We start from the raw sequence: 24741 nt of genomic DNA, 5'->3' as shown, positions 1-24741 counted from the left end.
GATACCTGGACTGGTCTTCTGCACGAAGGTTCAAACCCGAGACGCCGACCGGTTGCTCCTCTAGAACGGAGCAATCACTCACCTGACAGACCGCCCCCATCTCCATTCCCCGCAGCTGCGTCTTCTCCACGTCGCACCCGACCGGCAGAGGCCAATCACCAATCATCTTTGTCTCAACCCTAGTTCTTGAGACGGTAGCTGCTGAACTCACCACCGCCGCAAATGATGGACGTCCTGAACCTATCCCCAATTTACCGCCCGACGGCAAAACACCAGAAGAAGAACGACCGCCAGAAGACGAAGGCCCACACATATTTTCCAGAAAATCCAACATTTTGCTCAGCTCCCCAAAAACACGGCTCCACCCTCTCCCGTCCCGACCTTCAGGAAAAAGGATGCGCCCTCTCCGACCTCTGTCGAAAACTGCCACCTCCAAGAACCGCCCAGACCTGTTTTCACCTCTCCGAGTGATGGTCGCCTTTGATCCCTCCCTAAAGGATTTGACGAAATCCTCGAGCCCAGCATTACCCAAGACTTCTTCCACCCTCGACAGTAACCAAGCAGTGCAACTCAACCCGAGAACAGCATAACCTGAAAACCCTTTTCTCTTTTCCTCCACCCGAAGCTCGGCAGACCCTGCTTCCACCGAGAACCGGAAGGACTTTGCCTCCACATAGAACCGGCACTCCATAAGGCTGAAGCCGGCACCCCTACAGGGAAGACATCCCTTCCAAATAAACGGAAAAAAAACTCACCACCCAGCAACCACCGAGAGAATTAAGAGAGAACGACAGAGAGACCGAAGGCTAAGGTAGAACCCCCGGCGGTACGCGCCTGGACATACGGAGTGCACAATGCCAAAAAACCCAGCCCTAGATTTCCCCCCCCTTAGTCTCGCATCCTTTTTCATCTTCATTCAATCTTTCCATTTTCCCTCTTTTTTTTTAGCCCATGTCCCTTCGTTGTTTTGTGATTTGGCCACCATGGAATGGTTAGAGGTAGTTCATTGTATTTCTTTGGTGTGTTTTTTCACTTTGGTGAACGACACTCATGACGTGATTTTTTAATAGTTCTCATAGCATGAGATAGGGAGACCCTTTGCTGTTTGTCATCATTATGGAGGTTTTGATGAAAATGATCTCTGCTACAATGAACGAGAGTTTTTTATCAGGCTTTTATGTGGGGTCTAAGAATGTAGGTGGGCTTAATATTTGCTATTTTCTATTTGCGATTGACAATAGATGTTTTGTGGGGCAAACCTAGATCACCTTCGATATTTTTGACGCTTCATATGTTTTGAATTTTATTTTTGACGCTTGTTCTTATGTTTTGAATTTTTCTTAGGTTTGAAGATTAATATGGGTAAATCGGAATTGAACCTTGTTGGTAATGTAAATAATGTAGAAGGTCTAGCTCGAATTCTGGGATGCAGAGTTTATTACTTTCCTATGAAGTATCTAGGTCTTCCGTTGTGAGCTTGTTTTAAGGCCAAATCTATTTGAGATGGTATTATTGTGATGTCTCACAACGCATTTTAAAGCCGTGATAATCATGAACCTATTAGAATTCCGCAGTTAAGTGTGCTTATGCGAGAGTAGTATTAGGATAGGTGACCTTCTGGAAGTCTGGTTTTGAGGAGCAAAAAATGGACAATATTGTGTCGTTGGAGGTGGGTTGTTACAAATGGTATCAGAGACATTGCCTAGTCTGAGATGGGGGGAGCGTGCACAAACCCATGGGGTCGCCAAAGGGCACTCGTTGGGACGCCGAGAATGGGGTGATCCCATGGGGGTCGCTAATGGAGACAGTGGATCCGAAAAAGGGGTGATTGTGGCGTCTCACATTGCCTGAGTATGAGAACGTGGATGCACTTATATGTATATTCGCACAATTCTTGAAATAATGCGTTTTAAAGTTGTGATGACCATGAACTTATTGAACTCCACAGTTAAGTGTGTTTATGTGAGAGTAGTATCAAGATGGGTGACCTCCTGGAAAGTTTGGTTCTCGAGAACCGAAAGTGGACAATATTGTGTTGTTGGGGGTGGGTCGTTACAATTATTGAGAAGATAGAGCATTGTTTGGCTGCTTGGAAGTGGTTGTATTTGTCAAAGGGTGCCATGTTCACTTTCATTAATAGCACCTTGTCTAATTTGCCTACCTATTTCTTGTCTCTTTTTCCCTTCCCTAGTAGTGTTACCAACTACATAGAGAAGTTACAGCGGGATTTCTTATGGGGCAGTATTGGTGAAGAGTTCAAATTTCATCTGGTAAGTTGGATCAAGGTCCACTCTCCGATTTCTGAAGGGGGTTAGGGGTCCATAATTTACTTCTTTTTAACCGCCCTCTTGGGGAAATGGTTATGATGCTATGCATATGAGAAAAAGGCTCTGTGGAGAGTGGTTATGGATTCCAAATATGGTAGCTCATGGGGTGGGTGGAGATCTAATGCTGTTATCGGGTCGCATGGGGTTGGTCTTTGGAAAAATATCAGAAGGGGTTGGGGGAGTTTTCTGGATTTACTAATTTTGTGGTGGTTGATGGTTCTAGGATTAGATTTTGGCATGACATTTGGTGTGGAGATTAGACCCTTAAGGTAGCTTTTTCTGAGTCATTCAGTGTTGCTCGCTTTAAGGATGCTTTCGTGGCAGATCATTTACGACTTTCTAATGACTCAACATTGGAATGCTAATAAATTAGAGGGGCTCGTGAATAGCAGGTAGATGTCTTCACCTCGTTTTTCATTTTGTTGTATTCCATCAGTCTAAGATGGGGCATGGAAGACAAATTATGTTGGACTCCTTCCAAGAGAGAGTTGTTTGATGTTAGATCGTTCTGCAAGGTTCTAACTCCCCATGATAGTATTGTTTTCCCTTGGAGGAGTATTTGGCAAAATAATGTTCTCTTGAGAGTGGCTTTCTTTGCCTGGTTGGCTGCTTTAGGGAAGAACCTCACTATGAATAACTTAAAACAGCAAACCTCATAGTGGTAGATTGGTGTTGCGTGTGCAGGAAGAGTGGGAAAATTGTAGATCCTTTTACTTCACTTAAAGATTGGCAGTACCTTATGAAATTTTGTTTTCGGTCTTTTTTTGTGTTAGATTGGCTTATGCCTCGTCAAGTGGTGGATCTCTTTGCATGGACAAATTGGTAGTTTTCAATGTGTGGTAGTGTGGAAGATGATCCCGCCTTAATGTGGTGTGTGGTGTATCTAGAAAGAAAGAAATAATCGAAGTTTTGAAGTATGTGAGAGAAAGGCGGTGGAACTTAAGGCCTTCTTCTTCAAAATCCTTTGCTAATGGACATTTGCCTTTTCATATTTCTAGTTTTCTTGTTTTTCTTGATCTTTTTTTTTGTTAGGTGTTTTTCTTGTATAATTTTTGTGTACTTGGGTTGCACCATTTCGCTTTTTAATAAATTTTGATTACAAATCAAAAAAGTAAACTCTACATTCTTCAGTGTGAAATATTGCAGTCCTATTAAACATCATTATAATGAGATGCAGTCTTTCGATGTGATGGCTGTGGCTCTTTGCTCTTTGGTTATATATGCAGCCAAGAAAATTTTGGTCATGTTGTTAACTTTTGTGCGACCTACTAAATAAGATAATTATGATAAGGGGTTAGAAAGACCGGTGTAACAGCAGTCGGTGGTTATTTTTCTGCTTTTTTTTTTTTGCTAAAGCTAAGCATGGTTTGGTGAGTTTATTTATTTTTTTCTTCTTATCAAAATACAATGGCGGTTGTATCAGTCTATTTTGACTTTATTTGAAAATTGAAAAGTCTAATGTAAAACACCATTGGGAAGAACACCACTTATCAAAGAAGAAAAGAAGCACTTTCATGTTCCTTTGTTTCATGATTTTCTTCCAATAAGTCGGTCTGATGTAGTGAGATGGAGAAGAGATTTACTGTGGAGGCGAAGTCTTTTGCTTTCGTGGTTTTGGATGGGGCGTCGGTGCTGAGGGTGGTGGAGAAAAGAAAAAGCTTTTTGGGTGAAGTTGTCCTGAGTAATCAGTGCTCAAAATGGCTAGCGGCGACGTTGGAGATGCTGTTGGGTATACCGGAAGAACAAGATTTTATCAAGTCATTCCGAGAAGGCTCGAAAGTTCTGATTGCTCGGACGGGTGGGAACAGAGCTGGGCGCTTCTTAGAGGCGACAACCTTTGGGCTGGGCGGTCGGAAAGGGTTCATCTTCATCCCTGAGGGTCGTGGAAGGAGGGGATGGCAGAAATTCTCCGGAGAGTTGAGTAAGGCTGTCGATTTCCTCTCTGCTACGGTGGGTACAAGGCTAGGTTCCTCGTCTTCGTTGACCAAGAAAGATGCGAAGGTTTTAGGGCTGAGTTTGGGTTTGGTTTCAAAGTGGACGGGACCATCCTTTGCGGAGGTGTTGTGCTCGGTTCCGTCCACCACTGTGAAAAAGTTGCCCTTCGTGGGGGATCATCGTTCCGGGTTGAGGGCTTCGTCGGAGGAGCCGGATGCTCTTGTTCCCCTCCCGGCGACGAGTCATGATGAGCGAGTCCTGAGCTCGGCGGTGGGTTGTTTCGCCTTGGAGTCTCGTCCTTCTGACCTGCTGGTTAAAGACCGGTCGTTTGAATCGCTGGGTAAAAAGCCATCTCCAAGTTCAAATTCGAATTTCGAATTTTCGATGTTGCGCACGTGGAGCAAGCTGGTCAACGATTTGAAAGTGGTCTTGGGTCGGGCTATTAAGAATTTTTTGGGCCGTTTTGTCGGGTTTGGCCTAGGTCGAAAACGTTCTGGTTTTCGTTTGGCCCGACTCTTGCCGAAACCTAAATCCCGTTCGTCGAGAATCTTGCCGGAGTCGACGCCAGAGTCTTTTTCTGGGTTGTCTCTCATTCGGCCTCCTCCTAGGGGTTTGGTGGTTCCTTCGTCGGGGGAGGGTCTAGTAGCTCCAGGTGTGTCTCCTTTTTCGGCGCCGTCTCTTGCTCTTTTTCGGCCGGAGCCTTCGTCGCCGTCTGTTCCAGGGGCTTCTCCGGTTCAGACGTCTTCTCCTGGGTTCTCTCTGGATCGTCATCCTCCTGGGGGTTTGGAGGTTCCTTCTCCGGGGGAGGATTTTGTAGCCCCAGGGGTGTCTCCTGCTCTTCCGGTGCTGGTGCCGGCTGTTCCAGGGATTTTTCCGGTGCCGTTTTCCTTATTGGGGGGAGGGTCTAGCTGTTTGAAGGTAGTTCCTAGCCGGGTTACTGCCCCTAAGCTTTTCAGGTTTCCCCCCTCGCCGGCTCAGGTGTCCCTTCCTCCGGTGGTCCAGGTTGTTTCTCTGCCGGCTCAGGTGTCCCCTCCTCTGCGGTGCAATCCTGATGGTGCTTCTCGGACGGTCTCTCAACTCACGACCCCTCCTTCCATTGGAGCCACTGAGTTGGGAGAGAAGTTGCGCTCTTCTTTCCCCGTGGTCTCGAAGCCATTTCAAAGTTATATCAAGAAGGCGAGGATACTTAGGGAAGGGGTTTCGTTGAAGTGGAACGATGTGCTTCTATCAGATTCCCTGAAAGCCTCGAAGTTGGTTGCCGACTTAGCTATTAATAAGGTTGCGGTTGCAGAGCCTCCAACGAAGAAGGTTGCAGAGTCTCCAGTGAAGACGGGCATTCTTAGAAAGGGGTTTCTTGACCCTCGCCCAAAGACGCCAGCTACTCCCGCTTCGCCTCGGAAGGTCTTCGATGTTGGGATGGTTGGGCCTTCCTCCCCTCCTAGAGGTTGTTCCATTTCTTCACCTGTTGAGGGTAATAGTTTCTCCCAATCTCGGAATTGGCCAATCGGTTTTGATCATAACGGGGAGATTGTGGTATGGGAAGAGGACGTTGATCTTTGGGATGTTTCGCCTTTGGATTGGGCGTTAGAGGGCGCTTTTGGGGACGAGGCGTTGGCCATTCGGGATGTCATGGAAGAAGAATATCAGCGTGAAAAGATGATATCGCGCTAAAAGTCCAAAGGCAAGAGGGAGCTTCTAAACTTGCATAGCTCTATCAACTATGGCGATGCTAAATCTTCCGCTAGGCGTAGGAAAGGAAAGTGCCTTATGTTGTAGAGTTGTGTGCCTTTGTGTGCTTGGGTGGGTTTGTGGGCCATTCCTCGGGTTCGGTTTTTGCTTGGATTATTTTGAGGGGTGTTTCTCTTGGGTTTTTCTCGGGTTTTAGGGTTTTTTTTTTCTTCTTTTGGGTTTAGGGGGTCTTGTTGGGGGGTTTTTGGGGTTGGTTTGGGTGCTTTTAGGGTTTTTTTTGTATTCGGGGGTTACTATTGGGGGTTTCTTTTGTTTTGTGAAGGCTTCTATTATGCTTGTTAGGGGTTTTCTTGTGGGTTCCTTGTGGTTTTATTGGGTTTTTTATGTGGGCTAGCTGAGTTGCTTCTGTGTATACATCCTCTGTACTTAGGGGCGCCTTACGCTTTTTTAATGAAATTCTCTTACTTATCAAAAAAAAAAAAAAAAAAAAAAAAAATTATTTGTTTTAAGATGAAAATTTGGTGATTTGGGTTCTCACATCTGGAGGAATGTTTGGAAGAAAATGAATCTTCGGTTCAATTAGAATGGTTTAAGGAAATGGTTGGTCATTAGTAGAGCTTGTATTTCATGCAATTCATGTGGTTGCTTTCTTTAAAGAAGGTAATGCAATATGTTAGATTTACCGGTATTCAGGGAAATGTTCTTCGATCTTTATTTATTTCTTTCACTGTTGACCAGGTCATGTGTTGTATGTGCTGTTGATTATGTGGAACATAGAAAATTTCTGTTGAAAACATTTCTACTTAATGACGTTTCTTTTGAATTTGCTGTTTTTGTGCTTGCTGGGGTGACTAACTGAAGCATAGAACATTTTAGCTTTAGGGTGAAAGTGCTTCTGTTTACGGGATTTATCACTTTTTTCTATTTGTTTTCTTGTGGGAGATGGACTTCAAGAATTTTTTTGTGATCTTCTATTTTTTCAAGGTTTTTGTTAAATTGATTTTCTTTCTTTCCTTTTCTCTTTGATATTTCAGATATTCTTTTGAGATTCTTCCTATTTTAGCACATTAAAACGAGTTACACAAGGCCAATGGTGTAGGGAGTTGGACTTTATACCGTTTAACCAAGTATTAATACACATTCTATTTGCTTGGTTGCTCTTGTTTTTTCATTAGCAAGGCATTCACCATCTGCAATCTCCTTAAATTTTTTCACCTGAGTTGTATTTTTTCACATTCATTGTTTTATTTTTTCCTTTGGTTGTTTAGGCTGTCTATTTAGTGAAATGTGTTAATAAATATTATATTCTGAATTGGAATTTTACTTGCATGTCTTTAAGCTATATGTCATTATTCCTTTATGTAGGTTTGGATGTTTGTGAGCAGTTCATGGATGTTAGTGATATGATAAGAGATGAGGACCTTATTCTGCACAAAGTTAACTCCCTTGGCAATGGGATAGACCAAAGAGTCTACACAACGCCATCTATGCATAATATTCAGCAACTAGTAGCAAATATGGTTCCTAGTGTGATATCTAAAAGGCCAAGCGCAAGGCAATTGAATCTTCTAAAACGAAAAGCAAAAATTAATTCGAAAGACCAAACAAAGTGTTGGTCTGAAGATGGAGATACAGAGATGTTACATGCTCAAAACACGGCGACATTAAAGGGTCAATGTACTGATTCATTAAGTTGTGATAAGGTATTAGGCTGTTTATCCATATGTGATTCAAATAGACTGATACTACCTCATTTAAATTTTTTTGTGCTATATTCTTCTTTTATTTCTTTTATATCCTCCTATTATTAACATGCTCAAATGTTTCATGATTGCTGCATTGCTTTTTGCTAGTTGATATGTGTTACTACGAGTTTTTTTGTCAAATTTATCTGGTAGCTTTTTAAAAATATTTTCAGTTTTAGAATGTAGAGCACTATATGTTACCTTGGATTTGGCACTTTTTACCCTTCCAATTTATGTTTAATTTATTAAATCCTAATTGCATATGCATCTCTTGGTAATCTTTCGTGAAAGTATCAATGTTGACTGTTTGTTTATCGGTAAGTTAAACCTAGTGCACACATGGATGGGTAGCCTTGTGAAAATCAATAATAGAGTGTTGAGTGTATTGTGGAATGATCATCTGCCAAAAGGGCACTAGGTATAGCTATTAGCAAGGGAAAAATGAATACAATCCTAATATCAAGGGCCATCTAATGGTTAGGCAGCACAACACATTGAAGATCACTTCAGGTTCTAAAGAGATTTCCATCAATGTGTCTTTAATTGATGATAGTGCAACTAGAAAATGCATATAGATTTCAATATCCTTCCAAGTCTTGTTTTCTCTCTTCTCTAGTGGAGGCATGAGTTGACGTGTACCGTGAGGGGTCATCGGAGCTTTTTTGGGGTGTTCTTGGTCAACTTTGTTTCAGTTTGTATCGTATTCTCCGAGCCCCCTTGGTGTCTTCACTCGTGGGTTGTCAGGTGGGGTAGGTATGGAACGACGCTTCTTCGTGGAAGCAAAAAATTCTTATTTTTGGCGAGAGAAGATAAGGCAGAACTACGTTTGGAGGAAAGGGGGAAGGGTTTTGTAGGGTATGTTTTTGTGGGTTTCCAATGCTTCGCTTGGCTGGTGACTACGGTTGAAGAGGTGATGAAGTCTTTGGGTAAGGAAGACGTCAAGTCTGATCGAGGCCTACTAGTTTGTGGGGGCACTAATAAGGCTGGCCGGTATCTGGAGGTGGCTGTCTATGCAGAGGGTGGACCGAAAGGTATTATGTGGCTTCCTGGGGGTTGTTAAGGGTGGGGTTGGGGTCGTTTTGTGGGAGAGCTGCATTAGATGTTGGTCCCTCTTGAAGCCAAGTCTGGGTTGCTAGGTTTTGTTGAGCTTTCTTCGGTGGGGAAGCATGTGGGAGTAGGCATGAAGACTTCTTCGTCTGGGTGCTCCTTTGCAGAAGTGGTGCAGGCAACTACTGGTTATGCCGCAAATTTTGGTGGGGTGAAGATGCTGCTTTTGGGTAATCTAGATCTGTTTCTAGTGGCAGAATGCTTTGAGTGGGCGAACGGACGTGAGGAGTTGAGATTGGTGGTGGATTGTTTTGAGATGGAGAAGCAACTGAAGAAGGCAGAGTCTAGTTCAAAGGTGATCTTTGGGGTTAGTGAAGGAAAAAGGCGAAGAAGATGAACGGTATTCTCGTCATTCGCTCTCAGAAGAAGTTACTAGGGCGTGCGTGGAAGAAGCTGTGTTCGGATTAAGTCTGAAGTGGGCCGGGTTGTTGGTTTTGGACTGGGCCAAATACCCCTAGTGGGTTTTTAAGGCTTTTGACTAGGCTGGTTTGTGACCAAGCCCAAACCGTTTTTTGAGAAGACGGGTTTTGGCCTTATTGAGGGCATTGGGGTTACGGGCTCTGGGTTGGGTTTGGGCTTGGGAGTGGGTCTTAGGTCTTCATCGAGTCTTGGGTCCTCATCTTCTTCAGAGAAGCCTGAAGACGCTGAAGGTCCTCATGTGAGGCTTGTTGACTTGTTGTCGACGGTTGACGGTTGACGCTATCCTTGTCTGCAATCGAGGGTCTTGCAGTCCGTCAGATTGGATCTTCTCAGGTGAGGTCTGTTTTCACTGGTGGGTATGTTTCAAATTCAGTGTTTGCAATAGATACCGTCATGGTGTTTGCGTTGGAGGTCGTAGCTCAGCTTTCATAGGTGGTCGAGAACCCTGTTGTATCAAGGTTTGTCTTTCCTTCCTTGCCGACATCCTCTTCTGATTTGACGTTTTCTGTCGCTGTGCTCTTTGTTCTGTCATCAGAGGTGCTGTCTTTGGCGTCACTGGAAGCTTCTCTTAGGTATGAGGGGTCTTCTTTGTCTCTAGTAAGCACTGTTCTTGGGTTTGTTGAGCATCAGATTCAGCCCACCTCCTCTACGTAGGATTCGCTTTTTTTTTGGTGGCTCTTACTTAGGGGTAGCTGAGTTGGGAGAGAGGCTACGTTTGTCTATTCCAATGTCGTTGGTATCTAAGCCGTTGCAAAGTTACTATAGGAAGGCTAGGGAAGGCAAAGCAGTGCTATTGTATGACAGTTTATTTGCAGGGTTTGTGGTGGCGATGAGGATAGATATTGCTAGTGAGTCTAAGCCATTGAAGCGCTCGAAGTTGGAGGATTGTCTTCTTGCCGAGGAAGTTTCGGTGTCTACGGCACCGCCAGTGTTGGATTATGTTGGAGTGGCAATTTTTGTGAAGGGGTTTCCTACGGCGGGGGAGGATGGAGACTCCCCTTACCCTTTGGGTGTTTTTTATCTTGACATGCCCTTGGATTGGGTGTTGGATGGTGATGAGGACGAGGATCCGTCCTCAACGTTTTTGGATGCCATTGAATAGTATTTTCATCGGGAAGCAAACGTTGCGCGTCCAAAGACTAAATGTAAGAGGGAGCTGTTGAATTTGAAAAGCTTCATTATGGTTATGAAAGCATGTCCTCTCGGCGTTGGAAAGGCAAGGCTCACATGATGTAGTGTTGAGTGTTCCATGTAGGTTTCGGGTTTGAGGGTTTTAGGTCCTTGCGGGTTTGTTGGGTTTCTTTTTGTGGGCTGGTTTGGTTGTTCTTGTGTATACTTCCTGTGTACTTAGATGCGCCATAAGCTTTTTTTTTTTAATAAAATTTTAATATTTATTAAAAATAAAGGGCACCAGGTGGGTATATTTTTGGTAAGTAATTGGCTTCCAGGGGAGGAGGAATGTGAGATTTGAACTAGTGACCTCCACTTCATGATGCGTGGTACCCAGCCAATTGAGCTACCCCTTGGGGTTAGTAAGTATCAATGCCGTGATTGCAATATTTCAGTGAATACCACTTACAAAACCCATGTAGGACATCCACCCTTTATCTAATAGCAGTAAAGACATTTTAGTAGAGGCATACAAAACTTCCTAAAGAACAAGACCAAGTCTTATACTTGAACGGGCAGTGATATAATGATAGATTGTTGATTCTTCATTTTCCTTTCGAGTAACAAATTGATTTGTTGTAAATGCCTTCTAGATATAGGGTTGCGGTTAGTCTTTTATTTGATATTGCAAATAATGTAAAGAATGCTGAGTCCAAAACATGCTGGAAAAGATTCTTCGTCATGGCCATCTAAGAAATGCCTGTGTTCCAATTGTTCCAAGATGGCTTTCATGTGAGTTAGTTGGTGAATTTCCATAACTTGTTGTTATGGCACCGATAGGCACTCGGTAAAGATCTCTACTCTTTCTCCTTTACCATGGGTCATAACTGTCAAATAGTATTGATGATTGCTTGCCTTGAAGCTATGTGATGGGACATGTTTATTTGTTTGAGTCCATTATGCACAAGAGTTATCGTGTAGAGAGATCTTCAGAAGATTATGTAAATAGAGGCAAGGTGGTTGTGTTCAACATGTTGATACAGTATAACATATTTGGTGAAAAATAGGAATATCCCTCTAAGCATTGTACAAGACTTAGATCAGCGGGTTAGAAAGATCCATATAAGAAGAGTTACATGCTTTTGATGTCCTTGAAGAAGAAAGGGCCTTAGGTGTTGAGGAGAAAATGAATGAGGCATAAATTATTAGCCAGTTAGAAAGATCTATTCTCATGGAGGAGGTGAGTTGGAGGCAGAAATCTAGGGTGTTGTGGCTAAGAGAGGGCAATAAGTGTACTAAGGTTTATTTATTTTTCACTATTGGTAATTCGAATAGAAGGAAGAATTCCATTGACTCGTTGATTGATGGTCCTTTTTCTACCAACCGAGTGGAGATCAGCAAGCATACTGTCTAGTTTTATGAGAAGTTATACACCGAACATTTTAGTTGGAGGCCTTTGATGGATGGCCTTTCTTTTGCTTCTATTGAGGAGGCCAAGGCTAATTGTTTGGAGAGAGACTTTGAGGAAGAGGAGGTGAGGGGATAGTGAAAGCTTTGAATGGTGGCAAGGCACGGGGCCCTGACGGTTTCTCTATGGCGTTCTTCCAAGATTGCTGGGTTGTTTCAAAAGAGGATATCATGAAGGTTTTTTGTGATTTCAATGCTAGAGGTAAGTTTGTGAAGGGCCGTAATGCTACATTTGTTGCCCTCATTCTGAAGACTCTTAGGGTCTATTGACCTCAAAGATTTTTGCCCGATTAGTCTTGTGTGGGGCATTTACAAAATTATTGCTAAGGTACTAGAAGACATGCTTAAAATGGTATTGGAGAAGATTATCGTTAAGTCACAGAGTGCATTTATAAGAGGTAGGCAAATCGTTGATCCTTTTCTTATTGCCAGTGAATGCCTTGATAGTAGATTAAGGTTTGGTGAGTCGGGTGTTATTTGCAAATGGATCTAGAAAAAGCTTATGATCATGTCAACTGTGACCTTTTATTGTATATGATGGGGAGAGGGTGTGGCTTTGAAGGGAAATGGTGCTTTTGGATAGCTCATTGCATTTCTTCGATGTGTTTCTTAGTTTTCATGAACGTCACTCCTACAGGTTTTTTAGTAGTTCACGAGGCTTGAGACAAGGGGACCCTTTGTCCCCTTTTTTGTTTGTCCTTGTGATGGAGGCTTTGGGTAGAATGAATTCTGCTACTGTGAGTGGGGGGCTGTTGTTTGATTTTTCTGTGGCTAATGTTGGTGGGTTTGTTTGCTCTCACCTTCTTTTTGTTGATGATACTTTGATCTTTTGTGGTGCTAATCCTGATCATCTTCATCTTTTGCGTTGCTTATTCCTTTGGTTTGAAATGTTGTTTCATATAGGAATGCTGATCATGTGGTGGGTATTCTGGGTTGTGGGGTCTCCTCATTGCCTGTGAAGTATCTCGTCCTATCGTTGGGGCCTCCTACAAGGCTAAACATATTTGAGACGGTGTCACTGAAAAGATACAAGCAATGGTTGGCTAGTTGGAAAAGGATGTATTTGTCCAAGGTTGGTAGGGTTTCCCTTATTAAGAGCACACTTTCCAATTTGCCTACGTATTTATGTCCCTCTTTCCTTTCCCTGCGAGTGTTGCTAATCGTATTGAGAAGTTTCAATGTGATTTCTTATGGAGTGTGCTAGGCGAAAAGTTCAAATATCACTTGGTTAGCTGGTCCAAGGTTTGTTTACTACTCTCGGAGGTATGGTTGGGAATTCGGAACTTGCAGTTGTTCAATTGTGCAATCTAAGGTAAATGGCTTTATCACTATGTGCATGAGAGAGAGGCTTAGTGGAGAGTGGTGGTGGACTCTAAATTTGGCAGTTCAAGGGGTGAGTGGTGTTCTATTGAGCCGTCTGTTGCTTTTGGGGTGGGGTTATGGAAGAATATTTGGAGGGGTTGGGGAAATTTTCCAATCTTCCCACGTACTTCTTATCTCTTTTCTCCATTTCTGCCAGTGTGGCTAATCGTATAGAGAAGGTTCATCGAGATTTCTTATGGGGAGGATTAGGTGAAGAGTTCAAATATCACCTGGTTAGTTGGTCCAAGGTTTGCTTCCCTATTTCTGAAGGTGGCTTGGGCATTTAGAATTTGAGGATTTTCAACAAGGCTCTTTTAGGGAAGTGGTTTTGGCGTTATATGCATGAGAGAGTGGCTTGGTGGAAATCTATTATGGATGCAAAGTATGGTACTGCTTGGACTAGGTGGTGTTCCTTAAATCCCCCTGCGTCTCACAAAGTGAGGCTTTGGAAGAACATAAGTAAGGGGTGGAGTTTGTTTTGTAGTCATACCAGACTTATTTTGGGAAATAGGTCCAGGATCAGATTTTGGGATGATGTGTGGTGTGGAGAGATGGCCCTCAAGGAAGCTTTCCCAGTTTTTTATGCCATAGCTTGTGACAAGGATGCACTTGTTGCAGCTCACTTGGTTTCGGAGAGGTTCCTTTTAGTGGGATGTTAGCTTTATTTGAGCGGCCCACGATTGGGAGGTGGACATCTTGGTTTCCTTCTTCACCTTGTTGTATTCCATTAGAGTGGGACGTGAAGGGTAAGACCAGCTTTGGCGGTCTCATTCTCACAAAGGGAACTTTGATGTGTCCTTGTTTGCAAAGAGGTAGTTCATTTTTCCTGGAAAAGTATTTGGCGGACTAAGGTTCCCTTGAAAGTGGCTTTTTTCGCTTGGTCGGCGGTATTAGGGAAGATCCTTACATTAGATAATCTTAGAAAGAGGCGTGTCATTGTGATTGATAGATGTTGTTTGTGCAAAATAAATGGGGAGTATATGGATCACTTTCTTCTCCATTGTGAAGTTGCACGCATTTTATGGAATGCTATCTTTAGTCGCTTCAGTTTGTCTTGGGCTATGCCTCTTCGGGTGGTAGATTTATTCACTTGTTGGTGGACTGGAGGTCGTACTCGGAGTGTTGTTGTGTGGAAGATGGTTCTTTCTTGCCTTTTGTGGTGCTTGTAGAGGGATCGAAATGATAGACATTTCGAGGACAAAGAAATGACAATTGAGGAGCTCAGTACTTTTATCTTCTTTTTTTTGTTCTCTTGGACTGCTGCGTTCTTAGCTTCATTAGTGATTAGCTATAATGATTTCATTTTTCTTTTTTCTTCTTCTTCTTAGCCGCTTCTTTTGTATATCTCCTGTATACTTGACTGCGCTTTGCGTTTTTTAATGATATTACTCTTATAAAAAAAAAAAAAAATATATTTGTGTCACACCAAATTTGAGGTGGGAGATGGCTCCAAGATTAGATTCTGGCATGATTAGTGGTGTGGGGATGTGGCCCTTCTAGAAGCCTTTGCAAATTTATTTGGTATTACCTGCGTAAAGGTTGCCTCTGTTACGACTCACTTGGAGTTTTTTGGTGGTTCCAATCAGTGAAACGTAAGCTTCGCTAGAGCGGCTCATGATTAGGAGGTTGGTGAGGTACTGAAGATAAATTGTGGTGGGTCCTCTCCAAAAGAGGGTTGTTTAATGTGAGATCCTTTTATTGTTCCTTGGTCTGTAGTGAAGGTAATCGCTTCCGTTGGAAGAGGGTTTGGCGGACTTAGGCTCCCTTGAGGGTGGCCTTTTTCGCTTGGTTGGTGGCTTTATGTAAGATCCTTACCATGGATAACCTTAGAAAGCGGCATGTTATTATGGTGGACATATGTTGCATGTGTCAGAGGGATGTGGAGTCTGTTGACCATCTTTTTCTTCACTGTGACATGGCTTATGCCATTTGGATTGCCTTTTTCATTTGTTTTGGTTTCTCCTGGGTTATGCCTCAATGTGTAGTCAACCTATATGCTTGTTGGTGGACCACCAGCAGTACGCGTAGTGCTACTGTGGAAGATGGTGTCTACGTGCCGTTTATGGTGTTTATGGAGGGAAAGGAATGGCAAATGTTTAGAGGACCATAAGAAGACTTTGAAGGATATTAAGTAATTTCTCTTCAAAACTGACGTTGGACAGCTGCCTATGTTTCTCCTTTAACTATTAGTTATAGTGATTTCATTCTTTTTGCTTCTCCTACTTAGGTGCTTCCGCTTGTATACTTCCTGTATACTTAGGGCCGCTTTTAATGATATTTGCCAATTACTAATAAAAAAAAGGCTTAGATTAGTATACCATATTTACAAAATATTTTTGCTATATTAGGGGTCTAAAGATAAAGCGATGAGACTTGCAGGTTATGATGGAGATGAGAATAGACAATAACTTTTTATTTTATATTTTTTGTAAGTAATAAAAGTTTTATAAAAAAAGCGTAAGGCGCTCTTAAGTATACAGGAACAACCAAAACAGCCCTAAAAAAGAAACCCAACAAACCCGCAAGGACCTAAAGCCCTTAAACCCAAAACCTACATGGATCACTTCATGCTACAACATGTGAGCCTTGCCTTTCCTTCACTGAGAGGTCGCACTAGCATCGCTATAATTAATGGAGCTTTTCAGATTCAACAACTCCCTCCTACCTTTGGTCTTTGGACGTGCAACCTTTACTTCCTGATGAAAATCCTCTTCAATGGCATCCAAAATCGTCGAGGACGGATCCTCATCCTCAACACCATTTAACGCCTAATTCAAGGGCATGCCAGGAAGGAAAACACCGAAAGGGACAAGGGAGTCTCCATCCTCCCCATCCCAAACCTCGTTGTCCTGATCCCATGTAACGATCTCCCCAGACGGACCAAAACGTACCGGCCACTTTTGAGATTGGATCAAACCATTGAAAACCTCACACAAAAGGGAGGGGGCCCCTTTCACTCCATCTTCCTTTAGAACCAAAGTCGATGGCGTCGCGACCGACACTTTAGGCGATAGATGAGGAGAAACATGCACTGCCAGACTATTTTTGAAAAACCCCATCGAAGGAAACTCCTCACCGGAGTAGAATGCTTAGCACCAGCCTTCATGGAAACTGCCACTCCATCTGAATCCAGCATTGGAAGCGCCGCAACCACTGATGCTTCCTCGACAAGACGCAAACCCCCATCTTCGAGATTTAGTCTCCATCGGGATCAAGGGATCCAAACCAACCCCTCCCCCACCTGACGCCAGTGTGGGCTAGACCACGGCCCCGACCTAGAGCTAAGAAAGAACGCCCCAAGATTGTGCCTTCAGATAACTAATGATCTCCGCACGCAGAGAAACGTCCAATTGAGCTACACTGCCTTTCTTCGCTTTTCGGCAATATCTTTGCACTTGCTTGGAATTCGACGGGTAGATAGGTGCTCCACACTCCTACATCACTAGACAAGAAGAGTGAAGCTGAGCACCCAAAGCAGTTGCCCCCGAAGAATAGGCATCGAAGGAATCAAGCTAGACAAGATATATGGCTAGAATAATACTTGATATAGGCATTGCTCTGCTGTGCTATATGATCTAGATGCTGGTTCCATCACAACTTCGTTTTTTTTAATTTAAGTGAAACGTCACTTAACCACCTTGAATTGTCACCGTTTTTGCAATTACCTTTCTAATCTTCAAAGACTCTCAATTTAGTGTATCAATTTTTCAATTTCACCGATCCGTTAAGACTTTCTGTTAAATTCTGTCAAAATTCTCAATTTTTATTTATTTTTATTTTTATTTTTTTTTTGTTTTAGAATAAAATATAAAAAAATTTCATAGATCTAAGCATGGGTGTTTTTGCAAATTCAATTAAATCCTGATTAACGCCTAAGTCATTTTTTTTTTCTTTTCTTTTTTCCTAAGAAAAGGGTGTATTTTGGGAATTTTCACACTCATCCGTTAGGATTTAACAGAAAATCCTAACTAAGGGTTGAAATTGAAAAAAATTGAAAAGTGAATATACTAAATTGAGAGTTGAAGGTAATTGCAAATGTGATGTAAGTTCAGGAGGTTAACTGAAGTTTCTTCTTTAATTTATTTATTTTTCTTAAGATTTCACGAATCTTAATGGAACGTCACTGTTTTTTGAACTTCTGCAGTTTGATTTTCCATGTACTATGGATTGCTTCAGCTTATTTGTTATTTTGTTGTTTAGAGCTTCGATATCTTATGATGATTATCTGTAACATGTAATTCGTTCTGTTTTTGGTTGCCAAAGAATTGTTTGTTCGTTGATTACCTTCCTCTGTTTTTGACTTCTGCATAGGCATCAGATGCAACAATTTGTTTTTGGGTTTTCATGCAGGCACTTTTGGATGTTAATCATGGTGAAGATAGCTTGGAGCATGATGGAGATGGGCGGTGGCCTTTCCATAGTTTTTTTGAGCAACTCATCCTTGAAATGTTTGATCCAGGTAAGCTATTTAATTTTCCCTTTTTCTTTTTTTTTCTTTTTTTTTTTTTTTTTTTTTTTTTTTGTGGGGGTGGGGGTGGGGGGGGAGGTATGTGGGTTTTTGAGGTATAGATCTTTTGTTAGGGTCTTTATGTTTCTTATTTTTCGCTGATTTCTGTTCACTTTCAAATGATCATTTGTCTGACCATATATTTTTCCAGTTTGGGAGGTTCGCCATGGTAGTGTCATGGCTTTGAGGGAAATTTTAAGCCATCAAGGAGCTTCTGTTGGAGTTTTTATGCCTGACTTGAGCTTAGATGGTGCATTATTTGTTGAACTAGAAGATAAAGGTATATTAAACACAATGAAGAGAGAGAGAGAGATTGATTTGAATATGCAAGTTCCAGCAGATGGGCATGAGCCAAATCTTAAGAGGCCTAAGTTTGAAGACGTGTCATCCCCAATGATATCTGCAATGGTCTCTTTCAGTGAGGTTGGTAATTTTGATTTCAGCGTGAAGGTTGATCATGGGTGGAATTTGCCTTCTGGACAGCTTAATGGTCAACTGAATGTTACTTCTGTTAAGGTAGAGCCAGAATCTTTCCTTGAGGGTGTATCATATTCATGTAAAGAAGCTGCTGATACTGCAGAGACAAAGGGTTATTCTGAGGATAAAGTTTCCACTGGAAAAGCTGATACGCTAAAGAATATTCCTGAAAATTGTGAGCTGATGAACATGGTTAAACTGGCTAGGCATTCTTGGCTGAAAAATTGTGAATTTCTTCAAGAATGTGCAATTCGTCTGTTGTGTGTGTTGTCTCTTGATCGGTATGGTCTCATATTCTGTATCTTTAGACTATTTTGTTGAGCTTAGTTATTGATTTATTTTCCTATTAATCTTTTAGTAACAAGAGATTAGCTACTTCTTGATGTGCTTCCTGTTACTTTCCACTTCTCATTTGCTGTTTTTGCTTACTATGATGTCACGGATCTCTCTCTCTCTCTCTCTCTCTCTCTCTCTCTCTCTCTCTCTCTGTGTCCATATTTCAGTAATGTCAATTATTTTCTTTTTATTTTATTGCAGATTTGGTGATTATGTATCTGATCAGGTTGTTGCCCCTGTTCGGGAAACCTGTGCGCAAGCATTAGGTGCTGTGTTTAAGTACATGCATCCCACATTAGTTCATGAAACATTAAATATATTGCTGAAAATGCAGGTAAATGTGTTCTAATGAAGTGCCTTCTATCCTACATTTTATTGTTTATAGTGAATTTTTATATTCTTATCCTTGCCTTTTTTTGATTGGCAAATTTTATGCTCTTTTCATACTTCTTTGTTCAGTGTAGACCAGAATGGGAAATTCGTCACGGGAGTCTTTTGGGTATCAAGTATTTGGTTGCTGTGCGGCAGGTAAATCTTTGTTGTACACACCATTTACTATGATAATTCTAGATCTGCTACAATTTAGGTTTATCACATGCAATGACTGATTATGCATTATGGTTCTCCTGGTTGTTTGGTGTGCGGCAGATTCCTTGAATTTGTGCAGATTGATGTACCTAATTGCAATTTGTATGTGTTAAACATTTCTTTTTTACATGTGTGTTGTCGTCCTGAATTTGAACGCAATATTGAGTTTTGAGTTCCTATGATCCTTGGGTATAGTGACAAGCCTCTTGTTTGTGGCCATCTCTTGGAATGTCTTAATGCAAATTAATGTGTAAGAGTTCTGGGCTATGCTGTTCGGGGTAGAGTAATGCCTGAAATGGTGGGACGGATATTGGCAAGTTGGACCCCGGGCAATTAAGAAGGCTTATTTGTGAGATTTGGAAGGCAGAATTGTTCTCTTTCTTTTTATTCATAAGCAGAATTAGATTGACACACACCCAGACATTGACACACAGACACAAATATCATACAGCAGTCCTAAACCATTTTGTGGTACTATCCTATTTGGATTGGATTTTCGCAATTTAAAACTGTATGTATTTCAATGAAAAAAAAGCCAGACATTGACACACTCAGACATTGACACAGACATAAATATCTTACAGCAGTCCTAAACCATTTTGTGGTACTATCCTATTTAGATTGGATCTTCGCAGCCCGAGTCGTATTATGTTTGCTGAGTTTTTACATTTATGTTCTTTTGGTTCCTCTGATTAGAGGCACTTTTGTATACTTCTTGTGTACTAGGGTTGCACTCCTCTGCTCTTTTTAATGAGATTTTGTTACTTATCAAAAAAAAAAAAAAATTGGATCTTCGCAATTTAAAACCATATTTATTCAATGAAATAAAAAAAAGCCAAAAGCCATAAAGGCTAAATACCTTTTTCATTTTTTTATAGGTAATTAAAAATCTTATTACACAGAGTGCTTATCCCCATCTATAGAGGAGTAATCTTATTTTTCATGTTGTATTCTTCTCTTCTGGTTTTATTATTATTTAACTCTTCATCCACTTAAGAAGATACCTGTCCTAGTCGGAAGGGCCAGAACACCTGAATTGAACTATTGACCAAACGTTTTGGGCCCTAGACGGTGAGGAGCTTCTTCAAGCAAAAGTCCGGGGTGCAATGGCTAAACTTAGGGAACGTTTGGTCTTAAACTTAAACAGGGTCTTCTATAATTTCACATGTGAGGGGCTAGTGATCTCATATACAATACCACCCGATGCACCTTGGTACTTCCATTTGCCAATCAGGGCTAGTGGAATGAAGAGGGCCAAAAAAAGTGAGCTCCTAGCGTGAGCCTTGGTGACAAGAAATGGTTCTGATCTAGCCTGTTTTGTTCATAAAGGAAATACATTGGTACTTTAAACCATCTTGTTCAAGAAATCCTTCTTAGGAAGTCTGTTTCATAATAATCATATGAGGAATTTTGTTTTAGGTCCCTGCACCATTTCACTAAGTGGTTTATGTTGTATGAAGCTGATGTTGGGTAACTCTTAGGTCCCTGTACAGATGGGCATCTTAATTGAGAATTGTGCATAGCTGGTCTATCCCAGTGTCTTTCACCTCTGATAGGGGCGTGGAAAATCTAATGAGCTAACTGATCTCAATCGAAAGGTTAATACTTTTCAACATCCAGATTCTTTTTTGTTATCAATACTAATATAAATGGTGTCATCGCTTAACCCAACTCTTCATATGTTGGGTAACTCTTAGGTCCCTGTACAACAGATGGGCATCTTAATTGAGAATTGTGCATAGCTGGTCTATCCCAGTGTCTTTCACCTCTGATAGGGGCATGGAAAATCTAATTAGCTAACTGATCTCAATCGAAAGGTCAATACTTTTCAACATCCTGATTCTTTTTTGTTATCAATACAAATATAAATGGTGTCGTCGCTTAACCCAGCTTTCAATCTTAGAAGGAATTATGTTTTCCATTCTCTAGGAGCCATCTCATAGCATACAAAACTAGGTCTCTCAGCTTGAGGATATTTTTCAATCCAAGTATCTGATGGTCTTGAGACCTTTCTCGTGTTTATACCTGCACAGACAATGCCCTTATACTTGTTCAAACTTGTTAAGTTTGTCTTGTTCTCTCTTAGACTTAACCAACTTGTTCGTGTTTAAAACCATATTTCTCCTTTACAATGGTTCAAGGGATTTTTTTTTTTAATTTGAGCTGGTGATTGCTACGTTAGTAATTTCATGTGGTTTTACATCAGAAACATGTTGGGTTATCATACCTGATAAATCCTTACTGCTTAATCAAAACCTATGGAATTGGTTTTGCTGACAAAGTTGGAAGTTGGAGCTCCGTGTTGGTGTTCATAAAGGAGTCAGGAGAAGAAAATTTATTGTTTCAATGGCAAAGATGTTTGATGCATTATAAATTGGTTAAAATGGGGGAAATGCGCCCTAATGATAATGGTTACTTTAGTTTAGTTAGTGTCACAAGTTTTCAGATTGTATTTTAAGCTGTAATCGTGTGTTCAAGCAGAACAAGCCACTATATGGAAGGTTTTTTTTTGTTTGTTTTTGGTTAAGCTGTAACCATGCATTCAGTGAATACAAGTCATAACTGTGTGGAAGGCTTTTCTTTTTTCTTTTTTATATTTTATTTTGTTCTTTTACTTTGTGATCTGTCCTTTTGTATCTCATGGTTGTTTTGTTAATTAGGAGATGCTTCATGACTTGCTTGGCAGCATTCTCCCTGCATGTAAAACTGGGCTGGAGGACCCCGATGATGATGTTCGGGCAGTTGCTGCAGATGCTTTAATACCTACTGCAGCTGCTATTGTAGCTCTAGAGGATTATGTATTGCATCCTATTGTGATGCTACTTTGGGATATATTACTTGATTTGGATGATTTGAGTCCATCCACTAGCAGGTAAATTTTACTAATTTTGCTGCTGTTTTCATTTTGACATTCGCAATGATAACATCTGTAGCATACATAACCCCCCCCCCCCCCCCCCCCTTCCCTTCCCTCCCCCCTTCTCCCCTCTCTTTCTCGTTCCCTTCTTTACTTCTTATCTTCCCCTTTTTATGCTACATATAGGCTATCTGGCTTAACATTTTTTCCTCTTACTACTATGTTAGCTGCACGTATGCACTCCTTGAAGTTAAATATATAGTTTTATCTAGTTTTGACCATGTAAGTGATGCTTCTTGGTTATTCCTAGATGCATGTCATACACGCTTAATGTGTTAGGATGTGGCCTTCATTCAAGTATGGGATAGAAATACTATTAAAAGAGGAATAGTAAGAGGGTTTATGACCTTCATTTTTTACTCTTTTGGCTTGAATGATGCCTTATTTAATTAAGTTTTCTTGGTCACAACTATAGAAACTACCTATTTAGTAAAATAATTGTTTAATGCATATACACAAACACACAGACACAAATATATGTATATGGATGTGTGCGTCCTCGTCAACTTTTATGTGGAGGATAATGCCCTCCCCATATTTTCCCTGACCAGAGAGGCAATGGTAGTGTTGTATAATGGTCATATATGAGAGTGTATTTTTGTTTGTACAAAATCTGATGTCCTTGTGAAAAAGCAAGGCTAGTGTTTTCTTTTCATGTGTTAACCCATCGGCTCACGTCCCCCAAGATCCTGGCTAATCAATAATCTCCTTCCTGAACAAAGGACCAACAATAGTAATATAACAATTATCGGTAAGCTATTGAAAAACCCATTGGGTCATTAACCATGAATTTACCTTTCATCCCATTCTTATTAAGGGAGTAAAACACTAAAAACTTTATTATCTTGTAAAATCCATGTTATTTTCTTTGTTTCTCTTTTTTTTTTTGGTGATTATACACATACATATGATGTAGGACGAATTAAAGTCCTGCCTACAATAATTTATTTGGTTTGGGATGCTAAAATTATGGTTATGGGTTTTTTTTTTTTTTTTTGATGATTTGAGGACTGGTTTAGGGTTTGAATATAGTTGAAATTTTGTTGGGGTTTGAAGGCAAGAAGTTGAAGATATGTGCAACCCATTAGTCTACTCTTGTATAAGTTTATTCAATGAATATCTTGATTGAGCTGGTGGTCCTTTTATGTAGAAGATTTAATGCTTGTAACTAATCACCACAATGGCAGTTGTGTCTTGGTACCTATAGGAGTATAGAGAGGGGGGGTACGCTGATTACTCAGTTGCATGGAGGAAACACTCTACATGTCTTGTTTGTGATGGCCTCTTGGTTCTTTAAAGGCTACCTTTTTTGAATATGGTGATTGAGAAGATGAAAAGGAAATTAGTAGGTTCAAAGAAACAATGCTTTACCCCCAAATGTTTAGTCAACTATTGAGCCTCAACGCATTTCGGGATCTTTCAAATGGGTCAAGACTCTCCAGTTTATGGTCACTTCCTTATTCTTCTTCTATAATTTGAGTTCGTTGGGGAAAGCTTGAACCCAATTCCAACATATCATCATAGATTATTATTGTGTGCATTCCGTAGTGGACCTCTCGGTAGAATTTGAACCCAGATGAAGTCAATTGACTAGGCATATCATGTCGCATTTTTTTTGTTTGTAACATATCTGGCAATACAAATACTCATTGATTCCTTATTAGCACCATTTTGGATTATCCCGTTCCTACACCTAAGTATAGACGGTGAGAATGCAAGTTCCAAACCTCTTCTCGTGCGTGAGTGATGGCTTTCGAGAGGAGATTGCTTTCAAGACCAAAGGCGCGGATGATAGTTTCAAGAGGACATGGAGGGAGGATCCCGATTCAAAATAAAAATAAAAATACTCAAACTTGCAACCGAAAAGATTTCGGAGCATCCTTAGGTTTAGGTATTATTGCTCTTTCAATGATCGTAGTATGAAGTACTTCTTGGCGAGCTTGAAGTTTGAATTGGTTGAATGAACCAATCTACTATTGAAAAATAAGTACTTTTTTTTCTAAAAGATTTTATGAAGCTACAAAAGATAAAAATTTTAATTATTATTATTACAATTTACATGGTTGTATTCACGGATTTTTGCAATAATAGCTTTTTTCAGAGCAGGAGTATTTATCATAGAAATTATAATATTTATCAGTTACATGTACTTTGATTTAGAACTTGCTTCCAAGTTGAAATGTCATTTTGTGGAATGGGAGAAGCTTTAAAGAGATTTTCTTTGGGGCGGCATGGGTGTTTGGTTGAAATATTGTCCTGTGGAATGGGGCAAGGCTTGTTTGCCTATTCAGTCCATGCATTTGGTTATTAGGAAGCTTCAGATCTTTAATCAGACGCTGTGGTGAAGTGGCTGTGGAGGTTTGCTATGTAGGGATGAAAACAATCTCTAGAGGCAGCTAGTGGAAGTCAAATATGGTGGTAGGTGGGTTCATTGGTGTTTTGCTGAGGTTAGGAATTCTAATGGTTTGGGTGTATGGGAGTATATTAGGAGTGGTTGGGATGAATTTTCAATTTATGACAAACTTTATGTGTTGGATGGTAGTGGAGTTATTGGCTTGTTGGGAAGAATAGTTTGGTGAGCTTCATAACAGTGACATTTGAATACCATCAAGGGAAACGAGATCTCATTACCCAAATTGAAGTTTTTGCTTTTGAGATCACTTGGCGGTTGTGGGCTGCAGTGGTTTCTCTCTCTCTCTCTCTCTCTCTCTCTCCCCTCTTTTGGATTTTCCGGTTGTGGGCTGCAATTCAAAC

At 41.0% G+C, this 24741-nt stretch overlaps 1 protein-coding gene across 1 annotated transcript in view; it reads left to right on the top strand.

Moving 5' to 3' along the window:
- The window catches only part of LOC133872924 (TATA-binding protein-associated factor BTAF1), a 62022-nt gene that overhangs the window by 19330 nt on the left and 17951 nt on the right, over positions 1-24741 (top strand). Inside the window, exons 7-12 of the mRNA XM_062310586.1 lie at positions 7317-7654; positions 17513-17621; positions 17821-18427; positions 18684-18816; positions 18942-19010; positions 21731-21942. Of these exons, the coding sequence (XP_062166570.1) occupies positions 7317-7654; positions 17513-17621; positions 17821-18427; positions 18684-18816; positions 18942-19010; positions 21731-21942 (1468 nt within the window). The remainder of the gene's footprint in view (positions 1-7316; positions 7655-17512; positions 17622-17820; positions 18428-18683; positions 18817-18941; positions 19011-21730; positions 21943-24741) is intronic.

This window comes from Alnus glutinosa, chromosome 7, assembly GCF_958979055.1.
Source record: "Alnus glutinosa chromosome 7, dhAlnGlut1.1, whole genome shotgun sequence".
Taxonomy (NCBI): domain Eukaryota; kingdom Viridiplantae; phylum Streptophyta; class Magnoliopsida; order Fagales; family Betulaceae; genus Alnus; species Alnus glutinosa.
Note: the sequence above shows the minus strand (reverse complement) of the source record. Positions and strands in the feature narration are given on the sequence as shown.